The 15,549-nt window shown below is 47.7% G+C and overlaps 1 protein-coding gene across 2 annotated transcripts in view; it reads left to right on the forward strand.

Annotated features, from left to right (window-relative positions):
• Positions 1-15,549, forward strand: part of CACNA1D (calcium voltage-gated channel subunit alpha1 D) — a 1,248,477-nt gene that overhangs the window by 972,607 nt on the left and 260,321 nt on the right. For both annotated transcript variants that reach the window (XM_069206436.1, XM_069206437.1), the window contains exon 34: positions 8,022-8,181. In XM_069206436.1, coding sequence (XP_069062537.1) covers positions 8,022-8,181 — 160 coding nt within the window. The remainder of the gene's footprint in view (positions 1-8,021; positions 8,182-15,549) is intronic.

Consider the following 15,549-nt stretch of genomic DNA (forward strand, 5'->3'; position numbering starts at 1 on the left):
ACAAACTTAATCTCAGGGCACCTCGACTACATATCGATACACACTAAAACATATCTACCAGCAGATTTTATTTTAACTGGACCCAAAATATCTAAAGCTATGTCAACCCAGGGTCCAGACACCTCTTCTCATGATACCATGGGTTGTGTTCTAAGTTTCAACACTTTGTCTAAACGCGCACACACATGACAAATTCTTACTTCTCTCTCAACTATCATATCCATGGCAGGCCACCAGTAGGCATTTCTTATCCTTTCTTTCGTCTTAGATATGCCCATATGACTTGCATGCGCTTGATCAATGACTTTCTTCCTCAGGCTAAGAGGTGGAACCAATCTGCTGCCTCTCATCAACACTCCATCCACAACTGATCATTCATTTCTAACCAGCCAATAAGCCAACAGATTTTGATCATGTTCTCGCCTCACACCCCATCCATTCATAACTTTGCCTAGTACTTCCTGTAAAATGACATCCCTTGACATTTCTTCCAACCACACCGACTCTTGTATGGTTCCTTCAGTTACCAAGCAGACTTTTATGTCTTCGACAGACATGATGTCAGCAAAACAACTGCCTCCTTCTTCTTTTTCATCTTCCGTTCCTACACACAGTCTTGAAAGGCAGTCAGCCTGAACATTCAATGCCCCAGGCATATAGGATATTACGTAGTCAAACTCTTGTAAGGCCACCACCCACTTCCTGATTCTATGTGAGACCATATCAATCCCTTTCTTAGCAAACACTTCTGTGAGCAGCTTGTGGTCTGTTACTATCTCAAATTTTCATCCCCACAAAAACGTCCTTAGCTTCCTCACAGCCCAAAATACTCCGAAGGCCTCTTTCTCAACCACCGAGTAGTTGCATTCTGCCCCTCTTAAGCATCTTGATGCAAAGAATATGGTTCTGGTTTTCTCTTGTCCTCTTTGCAACAGACCAGCACCCAGACCCTTAGAGCTAGCATCAGTCATCAATATAATCTCATCCTGTGTATCAAAACTTCCGAGATCAGCCGCCTTATCCAGACTCTCCTTTATATCCAGAAACTCCCTTTCACACTCCAGATTCCACTCAAACTCCGAACCCTTCTTTAACAATAATCTCAAATGATTTGTCCTTTCTGCAAACTTCGGAAAAAACTTATTGTAAAATTCCGCCATCCCTAGAAACTTCACTAGCTCTTCCTTATTTTGTGGACTAGGCAATTTCTTGATTGTGTCAACTAGACCCACCTTAGGACGAATTCCCTTTATCGAAATTTCACTGCCTAAATACTCTATCTTTGGAATGTTGATCCTCAGATTTAATCATCAGACCATTGATTCACAACTTCTCCATGACCTCCCTTAACCTTTCATTGTGTTCTTCTAAATTGGCCCCAGTGATCAACAGGTCGTCCTGGTATACCTTCACTCCCTTTGCACCCTTCAATATGTTCTCGATCGCCCTCTGAAACACTGAGGCAGCTAAAATCAAGCCAGACAGCATCCTGAGAAACTTAAATGTGCCAAAAGGAGTTATAAAGGTGGTTAGTTCCTGAGAAGAACTGTGTAATTTTATCTGGTGGTAAGACAGAAGCTAAATCAAGTGTCGAGAAATGCTTTGCACCACCCAAAGAGCACAACATTTCTGTAATATTTGGAAGAGGATAATGATCTATTATGACCGACTTATTCAGTCCTCTGAGATCAACACAAAGTCTGGCTTCCCCACTGTCATTCTTTGCCATAACTACTGGTGCCACCCATTCAGAAGCTTCAACTTCCTGAATGATCCCATTCCTAATGAGTTTGTCAATCTCAATTTTCATTTTGTCTCTAACCATTAGAGGGACATTCCTCAGCTTTGCTGCCTTGGGTAGTGCTCCAGGCTTGAGTCTGATCTCATGCATATAATTATTGAGACAGCCTAAATCCTTGCTGAACACATCAGGAAACTCGTTCACCCACCTACTTACATCTTCTGACACAACTTGAACCACAGGGGTGTCTTAAGTCTAACAGGAGGGTCTTCATTTGGATCTAGTAGAACACGCAGATCACGTAGATGAAACCAACTAATTGAAGAGTCTCCCTTCATCGAGATGTATACTTTTGCTGGTATGAGGCGCTCCTTAAATTCTATGTGGCCCCATACGTAACATAGCAACCTGATTGGTTCACCACCATAACCTTTAGGTCTCACATCTGGTTTTAATAAGTCAACTTTCCCCTTCAGATGCTGATCATAGAAAGATTTTGGTATCAACGTGATCCTTGCTCCAGAATCAAAAATAATGTTGACTGGTTTACCATCAACTAAGATTGATTCTACAGGACCATTGAATGATCCACATACTGTTTGCAAAATATGAACATCACTCAGTTCCCCTACATCATCCGCGTCATCTTCGCACACCACCTCCCTTACTTTTTTAGTGGTGCTCTTTGTCCTGCAACACTTTGCAAGATGACCCATTTTACCACAATTTCTACAGGTAATCCTCCAAGCAGGGCATTTTTTGTTATTGGCCATATAGCCAACACCACCACACCTAAAACATTTTCCAACAAAGGGTTTTCTTAACTTAACAGGCTCACTAATATTTCTATTGTCATTATACAACATTGTGCCACTTTGTACTGTTTGTACTGTTTTTACAGCTGGACCTTCCTTCCTTACTGTATCAGAAACAACAGTGTATTTAAGAAGTATCTCAACACATTTTCTCGAGTTTTTGCACGATTTAGCCACAACCAAAATTTCTTCCAAGTATGCATTATCTTTCTGCCAGATACTCTATTTCGCCTTCTGTAGTGAGCAGCCTAACATAAACTGATCTGTTAATCGTTCCTCGTAGGAGTTCCCAAACATGCAGGTGGACGCCAGTTTCCGGAGCTCTGTAATATACTGCTCTGTTGTCTCACCCTGACGTTGCATCCTTTTCCCAAACTGATACCGTTCAAGAGCGGTACTCACTTTGGGTAAGTAGTGCAAGTCAAGTTTTTTTTACACAGATTTCAAATTCATTGAGACCTATAGAGTCACCATCCGTTAAATCTGGTAAGTGTTCAAGGACCTCCTGGCCCTCCGTGCCCAGGCAGTGGATCAGGAGAGAAGTTTTCCTTTCTGCGCTGAGCGAAGTTCCACACACCCTGGCGTAATTGTTAAATACCTTTTTCCACTTTTGCCAAGGTATTGGCGGTTCACCAGGCAACAACAGGAAAAATGGAGCAAACGGTAAATTTTGCATTATAGCAGGATTAAGGGTGTATAGTAATAATACAAAGTGTGTTCAGTGTGGTGTGCGTATCGCCGTATGAAATGCAAATACAGAAAAAATGAAGGTACTGTAGGATGTGCGTATCACCGCAGGACACGCATTATAAACAGAAAGGTGTGCGTATCACCGTCGTATGAAATGCAAATGCAGAAAGAGCGCAGGGTCTGTAGGGTGTGCCTATCACCGCAAGACACGCACAGTAAATAGCAAGTTGTATGTATCACCGTTAGACATACACACACAGTAAATATTTGGTTTGAAGGTGTGCGCATCAGCACAAGACAATGTATTGTAAGGCATGCGAATCACCACCAGACACGCACTCTAAAATGTAAGCGTGAGCTGAAGGTTTTGCCCAGTCTGCATGTGTCGCGCACCCCTAGTTGATCTTCCGCTTCAAAGGAGACCAAGCACGCAGGACGCGTGCGCCCACACATGTTACGCACAGTTCGAAGAAATCAGCGTGTGCTGAAGGTTTTGCCCAGTCTTCACTCGTCGCTTACTCCTGGTTGATCTTCCGTTTCCAGGGAGACCAAGCACGCACAACGCATCCAGCCCACACACGTCACACACAGTTTGAAGAAATCCTGTTGCCAAGGTGACATCGTATGGCTGCTTGTGCTCGTGCCTCAGGGGTTCACGTTCCAGTCATGCGCTTGTGCAGAGAGCGCTCAGCAAACCACCCGATTGTTAATGTATCAATCACAGTACCTTTTAACTGGGCAAGCGTTTCTACGGGCGAGGCGCTTCCCGAGAGATCAGTTCCTGTTGAGAGGAATGTTGTGTTGTTAGGGTTTGTGCACGTCGCTCGTCGCCAATGTGAAGTACGGCGTCAGTGTTGACCAGAAGTGCCTCAAGGATCCGACGAGTCGGGGTTATAGTGAAGTTAAGGTTTATTGTTCAGGTAAGATCGTATTACAGCACTACGCCAGCCTCCAACCTCGTTCCTCCCTTCAGGCGTCCTTCGCCCTCACAATTCTACCCCAAGGTTCTAACACGCATCACCGGAAAGCGAACCTAGAACCTTCACGCATTGCTTAGATACCACAAGCCTCTTAACAGTGTGGGGTGTTGGAGCACTTAACATCACACACACATACAGAGATAATTAATCGTACATGTACAAATCAGTGTAGATTTTTTTTTACATAAGGACTTTAAGGTATAGGATTCACATGTCATCCATACTGGTAGGCATTTTTTAAGAGTGCTTGGTCTGGGGAAGTATAAATTCAGGATTCAAAACGCAACACAGTGGTTAGGGTTGACTTTACTAATAATTTATTTCCACCCAAACAAGTGCTTTTTAGCAAAATTAGGAAAATCAAAGACTGAGGAAAAAACACACCTTTCAAACCTGTTCCATGCAATTACCATGCATCTCTTTGATGGCAGTTAATAGCTCACTGTGTTAGATTATAATTTAAATTTATGAACTGCACAGGAACAAAAGGATCCCTGTGACAAAAGCAGTATCCCACTGAGCATTGCCCGTAAAATGATGCTCTGTGATCTGCATAGTACACAGTCTTTGCAGAGGGCATATTAACCCTCTGCGCTACCTTATGTGAGTCAAAACTGCCACTAGGCAAAACTCCGATCTCTCTCCAGCAGGTACATTAATCACCAGAATTATCTTGGCACTTTTATTGTTACCTGAAAACTGTTGGATACACAAGGAACCCTGCAGTGCTTATAAAACTGCTGCAGTGCTACTAAACCTACCCAGCTGTAACAAAAGCGGTCCCACCCTTCCAGCCTCCAGAGGAAACGCCTGATGCCCTATAAAGGCCAGTCCGGCCTTGACCATACTGTGCTATAAACTGTCTTGAATGTGGTCAAAAGCATTTCTGGAAAAGTTATGCTCTTCTCTAGATTAAATCACACAATTGAAACATTTGCTACATCTACTCCTGGTTCCCATAAAACGCTTTAATCAGGTTTAAGGAAGAAGTACAATCTAGAGCTCGTTAGTTGCTCAATGTACAATGCAGCTTCTCTAAGTGTCTTGCATACATAGTTATCTGCAACAAACAAGACTTATTGGGATAGCCTATACTATGGAAAAGTAAAGTACTGTAACAGCTAATCTGATTAACGAGCCTCAACCTATGGGAGCAGGGTCAAGACTGATGTGCCTATTGCTGGGTCCTAGCTGAGGTGGCATCATGAGCAAAAGAAAGATGGGTTGGAATGCTATTCCTAGCAAGTGCCAGTGGTTTGGCTTATTGCAAGTATTCCTCTCATCAGCTTTTATGAGCTCCAGGCAGGAAATTAGTGACTTTACAGATGGTGGCAAACATCAATGGCCAACAACAGCAAGTGTTAGAAAGTTTGTATTTTAAAGCAATGGGTAGGTCTGGGGCTTTTCGCCATATTGTAGTTCATTCTGCAAGATAATATAAACTTTGAAATTTCTCAGAAAAAATGTAAGACACACAGCATGAAGTCATGCAGACACAAGGTTTATTCCTGACTGGCCCTGGGTGTCAACAAGCTGGGAATGTTGTGCAAGAGTGACTATCGCTCCCAACCTTCCCCCATTGGATCCCCATCTACAGTTTAACAGAAGGCAGAACTAATAAATTAATGACAAGCAGGAGAAGTAGATTACAACATTGGCTCCCTGTGCCTTTGTTGAAAACAAGCCAAGATAAATGAACAAGGCATTCAACATCAAATTCAGTCAATCAATCAATCATTTGTAAAGCGCACTACTCACCCGCTAGGGTCTCAAGGCGCTGATGGGGGGCAGGGGAGGAGTTACTGCTCGAACAGCTAGGTCTTGAGGCGTTTCCTGAAGGTCAGCAGGTCCTGGGTCTGTCGTAGGTGGACAGGAAGGGAGTTCCAGGTCTTGGGGACGAGGTCGGAGAATGATTTGCCTGTAGCTGTAGTTCGGTGGATGCGAGGAACGATGGCGAATGCGAGGTTGGCGGAGCGGAGTTGATGGTTGGAAGTGTAGAAGGTGACTCGCTTGTTGAGGTAAGCAGGGCTGGCTTTTTGGAGTACTTTGTGAGCGTGGGTCAGGAGCTTGAAGGTGATCCTCTTGTTGACGGGGAGCCAGTGTAGATCTCTCAGGTGGGCTGAGATGTGGTTGCGGTTTGAGATGTTGAGGATGAGATGAGCAGAGGCGTTCTGTATACGTTGCAGCTTTTTCTGGAGCTTGGCCGTGGTTCCAGCGTAGAGAGCGTTGCCGTAGTCTGCTGCTGGCGAGGGCCTGGGTGACAGGCCTTCTGGTTTTGGTGGGGATCCACCTGAAGATCTTGCAGAGCATGTAGAGGGTGTTGAAGCCGGAAGATGAGACGATGTTGACTTGCTGGGTCATGGTGAGCGATGAGTCCAGGATGAATCCTAGGTTGCTTGCGTGGTTGGTGGGCGTCAGTGCTATTCCTAAGGTGGCGGGCCACCAGGAGTCGTCTCAGGCGGAGAGGTTGGAGCCGAGGATGAGGATCTCCGTTTTGTCTGAGTTCAGTTTCAGGCAACTGCTCTCCATCCAGTTGGCGATGGCCTTTATTCCATCGCGGAGGTTGGTTTTGGTGGTAGCGGGGTCCTTGGTGAGTGAGAGGATCAGCTGGGTGTCATTGGCGTGGGAGAAGATGTTGAGGTTGTGGGATCGGGCGATGTTGGCGAGCGTTGCCATGTAGATGTTGAAAAGGATCGGGCTGAGTGAGGATCCTTGGGGAACGCCGCAGATGGTCTTGGTGGCTTCAGAAAGGAAGGGAGGGAGGCGTAACCTTTGGGTTCTGCCAGAGAGGAAGGATGTGATCCAGTCCAAGGCTTTGTGGCAGATCCCTGCATCGTGGAGGCATGTGCGAAGGGTGTGGTGGCAGACGGTGTCGAAGGCAGCCGAAAGGTCTAGAAGGATGAGGGCCATGGTTTCGCCTTTGTCGAGCATGGTCCTGATGTCGTCGGTTGCGACGATGAGGGCTGTCTCAGTGCTGTGGTCACTACAGAAACTGGATTGAGAAGTGTCCAGCGTGTTGTTGTCTTCAAGGAAGTGGGTCAATTGGCCCTTGACGATCTTCTCAATGACCTTCGCTGGAAAGGGGAGGAGGGAGATGGTCCGGTAGTTCTTGAGATCTCTTGGGTCTGCTTTGGGGTTCTTTAGCAGGGTGTTGACTTCGGCGTGCCTCCAGCTTTCCGGGAAGGTGGCGGTCTCGAATGAGCTGTTGACGATCATACTGAGTTGGAGGGCGATGATGGAGCTTGCTTTGTTGAACACATGGTGGGGTCAGGGGTCGGAGTGGATGGTGCTCATGGTTTTAATTCAGACATCTACGGCAGTGATTCTTCACCTTTTGACTTCTTTAGACCCTAACTTAATCATTGCTCTCCAGTCTCCGTCTCCGAGTCTTTATTGGGATACGGGGACCCCTACAGGATCATTGTTGGAAGCGGGAGTCCCCGGCTCATTCAGTTTTCATGTTTTTAACCTCAAAAAATGCACATAAATACAAAAACAAGCATTTATCAAACACATACACAAATCATAAAATAGTTTTTTTAGTCACTAACAAATATATAATATAATAAACATTTTAATTTTAATGGAAGATTGGGAATTTTCTCATTTTAACTGAGGCCACCCATCTTCCATGCTACATTCTGTTTGAAGCATTTGCACTGTTCCCATAATTTCTATAGGATGTGAAAATGTGACATTTCATTGGTTGTGTGTTTAATTGATGCTGAGCATGATGACGCCGTTGCTGGAAGCCCTAATTCATGATCTAGTTCCTTTTATTATTTTACCCAACAGATGTGCAACTGGCGAAGCTTGGCAGGACATCATGCTAGCCTGTTTACCAGGAAAACGGTGTGATCCAGAGTCCGATTACAACCCAGGTGAAGAATACACATGTGGGAGCAACTTTGCCATTGTTTATTTCATCACATTTTATATGCTTTGCGCTTTTCTGGTAAGTGTATACTTCCCACAATTAAATATCATGAAATGTATATAAGTCTGAATGGAATGTATAAATGAAAAAGGTGTCCCAGTGCTTAATTTGAACTGATAGTTGCAGATTGGGTCTACCAGCAACCATTTTTGGGGATCTGCACGTATTTTACCTCATTAGACATTGATCCAAAACAAGTGAGAGAAGAACATAAAAGGGGGAAAGAAAGAGGAAGAGATGGAAAAACAGTGACAAAGAAAGAAAGCAGGGGTGAGAAAGAACTTGAAAGAGGGAACAAATGGGGCAGTGAGTGGCTGGTGGCAGACAAAAGATGCATGAGATGCAATCAAGTCCACAGCAGTGGATTTGGCACCCCAACCTTTGATAACGCATCTTACATGTAAAACGTTGGGCCCTGGAACTTGTTCTTTTACAAATTAAGCATTTGATAAACCAAATGAATATTATTGTTTCTGTGATTAGTATTTGTTTCATTGTTCCTATTAATTTTAAAACAAGCACACAGTTAAACAAACATTGTCAACCAATAGGTCTGGGTTTAATGTGCTGACACACGGAAACACAGTGTTAGCACATGAAAGCAAGACACATCCGAGAACAAATGGCACCTCCTATTGAAGGCTCAGCTGTTAGGTTCTGCCTAGGCAGCGAATGCGCTGTCTCTCTTAGACATGCTGTATCTGCTGTAGAGGCTTGCATTACGCCCATCTCTTTTCATCAGTTCCTTTGTATGCCTCTTTGAATTCCTTTTTTCTCATTGGTGAAACGTTGCTATTTGTCACGCCTTTGGGTGTGTTTTGACTTTCCTGGCTACTGCCCCTGTTACATGCCCCCCTACTCATTTGTTTATTTATGGTTTCGTCTTTTTTTTTCTTTGAATTGGTCCCATGTTGTTTGTTCACCTGATCCTGTGGAATGAGCACTTCTCAGCAAAGCACTCGTGGTTTGTATTCATTGCTTTTAAGTTCAGGGAGGCGCCCGCATCACGGATGCCGCAAGCACTTCCCATCAGTGTTCTTGTTATGTTTACATTGCTTTTCATGTATAAACAGAGCAGGCTACCTAAAATGGCTTCTGCCTGCTGCTGGCAACAGAACAAGCCCGTCCACTTTACAGAGCCATTGGAGCGGCTGTGATGAGTGCCAAGCAGAAGAAGCAGGAGCTTGCCTTGCTTTCTAATTTTGCTTCTAACTTCGCCACTAGAAACCTCTCCAACCTGCCACCTTGCACATCCCCATCTGTAAAGTTTAGGTAATGTTTTGCGGGTGTTCCGTCAGAGTTGTGCAGTTTAATGTTTGTGTAGGAAAATGGCTCCCTGTTGCAGTTACCCCCTACTTTTTGCCTGATATTGATGATGACTTGACTAAGGAGTGTGCTGGGACTCTGCTAACCAGGCCCCAGCACCAGTGTTCTTTCAGTAAAATGTACCATTGTTTCCACAATTGGCACACCCCTGGCACATAGATAAGTAAGTCCCTTGTAAAAGGTACCAGCGGTACCAAGGGCCCTGTGACCAGGGAAGGTCCCTAAGGGCTGCAGCATGTGTTGTGCAACCTGAAGGGACAAAAGGGAAAAAGGCATAGTCGACATGGCATTCCCCTCAGGATGCCATACACACAAAATACTGCCTGTCGTATATGTAAGTCACTCCTCTAGCAGGCCTCACAGCCCTAAGACAGGGTGCACTATACCACAGGTGAGGGCATAGCGACATGAGCAATATGCCCCTACAATGTCTATGTCCATTCTTAGACATTGTAAGTATGGAGTGGCCATATTAAGTATAAAGTCTGGGAGTTTGTCAAAACGAACTCCACAGCTCCATAATGGCTACACTGAATACTGAGAGGTTTGGTATCAAACTTCTCAGGATAATAAACCCACACTGGTGCCAGTGCTTGATTTATTAAAAAATGCACACAGAAGGCATCTTAGAAGATGCCCCCTGTATTTTACCCAATTCGTCAGTACAGGACTGACTGGTCTGTGCCAGCCTGCCACTGAGACGACTTTCTGACCCCATGGGGTGAGAGCCTTTGAGCTCTCTGAGACCAGAAACAAAGCCTGCACTGGGTGGAGGTGCTTCACAACTCCCCCTGCAGGAACTGTAACACCTAGCAGTGAGCCTCAAAGGTTCAGGCTTCGTGTTACAATGCCACAGGGCACTCCAGCTAGTGGAGATGCCCACCCCTGGACACAGCCCCCACTTTTGGGTGCAAGTCCAGAGGAGATAATGTAACCTACAACAAGAAGAAGGACTGCTGACCTGAAAGCCCTGCAACTGACTTTGCCCCAGCCCTACAGCCTGTCTCCAGACTCAAAGAACCTGCACAGAGACGCATCCGACAGGGACCAGCTACCTCTGAGGACTCAGAGGATTGCCCTGAACCCGAAGGACCAAGAAACTCCTGAGAACAGTGCCACTGTCCAAAACCTGCAACAACTTTGCATCAAAAGAAACAACTTTCAAAGAACTCTCTCTTCCCGCCAGAAGCGTGAGACTTCACACTCTGCACCCAACGCCCCCATCTCAAGCTCCAGAGAACTAACACTGCAGACAGGACTCCCAGGCAACGACGTGAGTAACCTGAGTTTACCCCCCTGCACCTCCACAGCGATGTCTGCAAAGAGGATCCAGAGGCTCCCATTGACCGCGACTGCCTGGTAACAAAGAACCCGACACCTGGACCAAGCACTGCACCCGCAGCCCCCAGGACCGAAAGGAACCACCCTCCAGTGCAGGAGGGACCAGCAGGCGGCCCTCTTCCTAGCCCAGTCGGTGGCTGGCCCGAGAAGCCCCCCTGTGCCCTGCCTGCATCGCCTGAGTGACCCCTGGGTCCCTCCATTGCTTTCTATAGCAAACCCGACACCTACTTTGCACACTGCACCCAGCCGCCCCTGTGCCGCTGAAGGTGTGTTTTGTGTGCCTGTTTGTGTCCCCCCCAGTGCTCTACAAACCCCCCCGGTCTGCTCCACGAGGACGCAGGTACTTACCTGTAAGCAGACTAGGACCAGAGCACCCCTGTTCTTCATAGGCGCCTATGTGTTTTGGGCCCTCCTTTGACCTCTTCTCCTGGCCGGCCCTGTGTTGCTGGTGCGGTGGCTTTGGGGTTGCCTTGAACCCCCAATGGTGGGCTGCCTATGCCCAGGAGACTGACTGTGTAAGTGCTTTACTTACCTGAGAAACTTAACCAAACTTACCTCCCCCAGGAACTGTTGATTTTTGCACTGTGTCCACTTTTGAAATAGCTTATTGCCATTTTAACCTAAACTGTGTGTACTATTGCTTTGAATGAAGTTCTGTACTTACCTGTGTGAAGTACCTTGCATTTTATGTACTTACCGCAAATCTTGAATCTTCTGGTTCTAAAATAAATTAAGAAAATGTATTTTTCTATATAAAAACTATTGGCCTGGAGTTAAGTCTTTGGGTGTGTGTTCCTCATTTATTGCCTATGTGTGTACAAGTGCGTAACACTACCCTCTGATAAGCCTACTGCTCGACCACACTACCACAAAATAGAGCATTAGTATTATCAAATTTTGCCACTATCAACCTCTAAGGGGATCCCTTGGACTCTGTGCACACTAACTCTCACTTTGAGATAGTATATTCAGCGCCAACTTCCTACAGTTTGTATCTTGCTTGACTGACTGGCATTATGACTCTTGCCCCGGCTGTGCACCATGTGAACTCCTCACTGCTAGACAGGCTTGTGCGACTGTGTCTGGGTGTGTCACCCATAATATGCGTACTGTTATTTCAGGGGGCTGTGTTGTGGCTGTCATATTCAAGCACCCTCAGACTATACAGTGTCCCCTGTTGCCGGGAGGTGCTGCTGCACTGCCAGGCAGAGATAAACTTCCCTCCATTCTCAGGCAGTGTCAGGACTTGGGCAGGTAGCTTTGCATATGAAGAGCGCAGGAAACCTTACAATAACAGCAAGGGCCTGGGAAGAGAATTCACCCAAACAAACACCACAAAACAAATCCATTAGCTCCTCCTCAACTATGTGGCTTCAGTGCTGCGCCTGTACTGACCCGTGTTGCCTGTGCCTAACTCTGCTCCCATACATCATCTGCCCTCTTCTCTCTAAAGAGCAATGTGTGGTGTAGAGTCCGGCTGGACTCGTTCTAGTGTTTCACCAGCCACTCGGCTGAGGGCTGGCTTTACACACACACCCATCCAAAACAGGCATCACCAGTAAGTTGACCTTGCCAATAAAAATGGCCGGGCGCACGTGCCCATGGCCAGTTAACAGAACAGTAACCATGTGTCTGCATCACCTCACTTTAGTAGCATGAGGGTCTAGGGCCCCCAACATTACATGTGGGTACATCTTAAACACACCCACCCAGAGCCCCAAGCCAGGCAGCAGCTCTCAATGCACGGGGTGTCATTGTTCAAGTACACAAGCTAATGTGCCCTCAAACAAACAGGACTTACGAGAATTATGTGTACGTGCCCTCAAAGTACAGGGTCACTCAGTACATATGCTGTGAGACCAGTGTCTGTGTCACCTCATTTTAGTACCATGAGTGTCTAGGGACCCCAACATTACATTGCCGACGAGTGGGTCTGACCCCACGTGGCCACAGGCAGCAACTTCGATGTTGCTCTTGAGGGAAGAAGAGTAGCCACTGTATAAGGCACCCCCACGTCTCCTGCCAGCACGCAGGGACCAGCACATGACAACGAAATCACCTGGTGCGGGCACTGGTGCTGTGTGCAAGACCACAGCAGCCACCCGAGTGCTGAGGCCCCTGCAGTTGCAATGCGGAGCAGCCCTGCAGCATGATCCCTAACATAAAGGGAAGAGGAAGGCGCGACGCAGCCCCAGCCCCACCGGCACGAAGGGAGACGGTAAGGGCTGTCCTGCCGCTTTGAGACTGTGGTCCGCATGGGCAAAAGGGATTACAGCCGTGCCCCAGCAAGAGGAGCAATGACAAGGAGCACGGCTGCCAGTGGGGGTCGGGGCCTCATCCGAGTAACCTGCGGCCCACCTGCCGCCGTATAACCTGACCGCGAGGCTCACAGCTCTATTGTGCAGACACACACCATAAGGAACAGTGAGCAGCATGGTGGCCAGCAGCGTTAGGAAAGGACTGCTGTATCCGTGAGGAAGAAAAGCCCAATGGTGCAGATATGCACCAATGAATGTGTTGCCTCCCCCCCCTAGCAAGGTAACGCGGCCCGCAGCATGAGGGAAGGTTGCTGCTGCCACGCGATGAGAGGTGTGATGGTGTTGACGTGCACCAAAGCAAAGGAAAGTGCCCAGGGTCGCCCCCCTTCGAAAAAAAAATGGCAGGAGACCGGCCCACAGTGTGAAGGGCGGCTGCAAGAAAAAGAAGGTGCAATGGTGCTGTTCACACACCAGAGAATCCGGAGCAGTGCCCAAGGCCGCCGCCCCCCCTACTAAAAATGGGAAGAGGCTCGAGCGCAGAGTGAAGGAAGGCTGCTGCAGCCACATGTTAGGAGGGTAAAGGTACTGCCACGCACCGAAAGAAAAAAGAACATGTGTACTGCCCAGAGCTCTCCTGACCAGCAACTTGCATGCCTCCACACAGTGAGGCTGTTAAAAAGAAAAAGAAGCCAAATGGAAGAAAGAAAAATGAAAAAACAGGCACTTACCTGTAGCTTTGGAGCCCCCACCAGCCTGACGAACTCCTCCTGGGCAGCATGGCTCCTCACCGGCACTTGCTTCAATCAAGGAGGCTGGTAGGAGGAAAGACTGTATTAGAGCTGAAAATAGTGCCACAGTGACATCTAAAGGCCAAAGAAAGGTACTGCACCCTAGTGCAGGAAACAAGCACTGGCAGCAGCAAATTGACAGCAGCAACCACAGATAGTGACTGCGCCAGAGCAGCAGTGCGCCCACCGACTGAAACTGTGCAGAAGAGGAAGAGCGACGGGTGCAACCACTGCGCAGCAAAGGACGAGACTGCACCTGTCCCTGCCAAGCTGCAAAAGTAAGAAACGGACACAAGTGCAACGTGAGGTACTAGGAGAGCGCGCATAGCCTGCGCAGCCCCTAGCCGCGATCTGCTGCCGCCAACACAGAAAGAGCGCCACATGCCCCAGCAGTGATATCCATCACTGCTGGGGCATGTGGCACTCTTTCTGTGTTGCAAGATAGGAGAGGGACATGCCAGGCATCAGCAAAGGACGACCAGAAGGAAAGGAGACAATGTCAGAGGTGCACAGAGAGCTGCGCCACTGAAGCTGACAACACCGGCAGAAGAAGATGGACAGAGCACCTGTGAGCGTGACGGAATGCCCAGGAGATGAGGCTGTGCAGCTGGCCTTACCGCGAGACAAGATGGCCACCACTGGCCCATCATACAGCAGGTCGAGAGAAGCGACCAACCTTGCAAAGCATGCCCAGCTTCAAGCAGGACCTTCTGCCGCGATGGCGCTGCCTTGAGGCGCAAGCACTGCCCTCAAATGAAGAGGAGGCGGGAAAGGAAGTGACCCGCTGTTACTGCCCTGCCACGGGTCAGAGACAGATCAAGGAGTGTCTTCTCCCACACTGCCTCAAGACGGAGTCAGCAGTGACTCACAACAGGCAAGAGGAGAGTCGCGCACTCTGAGTGGCATGATGCCACCACTGCAACACTGCAAAGACGCCTAGTCTTTGGACAGGACAGGACCTTTGAAAGGTCCACACAAAAGGAAGATAGGTGGCCAGATGCCATAGCAAAGGAGAAGAGAGCATGGCGCAACACCACACCGTGAAGAAGCAAGAGAAGAGAGGAGATTGTGTGACAACATCTGTCACACTACAACACCTGCTGACCACAGAAGTACAAGAGTGGAAGATCAACAGGGTGGAGGGATGGAGGACTCATGCCACTAGGGAAGAGTGCACCCACAGACAAGACAGCTACGGGGTGCAGCAAGGCCACTGGAGACAGCTTAGCAGGAGTACCAAATGTAAGACGCCTGCATGCGCAAACCGCGTACTTGCCCCACGGTGCATAGTGCGACTGTCTAAGACACCTGTCACCGGCTGCTTGAAGCAGATGACATTTCTGCTAACATCTGTACATGAGGAAAAGAAAGACTGCACTAGCTATGGTGAAATCCATCCAGTCCTCCTCACTCCAGCATCAATCTCTCGTCGTCCAGGTCACCGAATGGCAAGCACCATCATTCCCATGTGCCTCACCGTATCCCTCAAAGGAGCATTTAAATAACCAGATTGGAGCCCTACACAGTTGCTATGATGCTCTGAGGAACCAGTCAACCAATGACCACCTGCTCACACTGCCTGTATCCTGTGCAGTGGCAAGAGCGAGTTGGGACCTGGACCCATCTACCCCTGTGATTGCACGAGCGACTAGGCAGTGACTTCTCGAGGTCTT

The sequence above is a fragment of the Pleurodeles waltl genome, chromosome 9 (genome assembly GCF_031143425.1).
Source record: "Pleurodeles waltl isolate 20211129_DDA chromosome 9, aPleWal1.hap1.20221129, whole genome shotgun sequence".
Classification (NCBI taxonomy): domain Eukaryota; kingdom Metazoa; phylum Chordata; class Amphibia; order Caudata; family Salamandridae; genus Pleurodeles; species Pleurodeles waltl.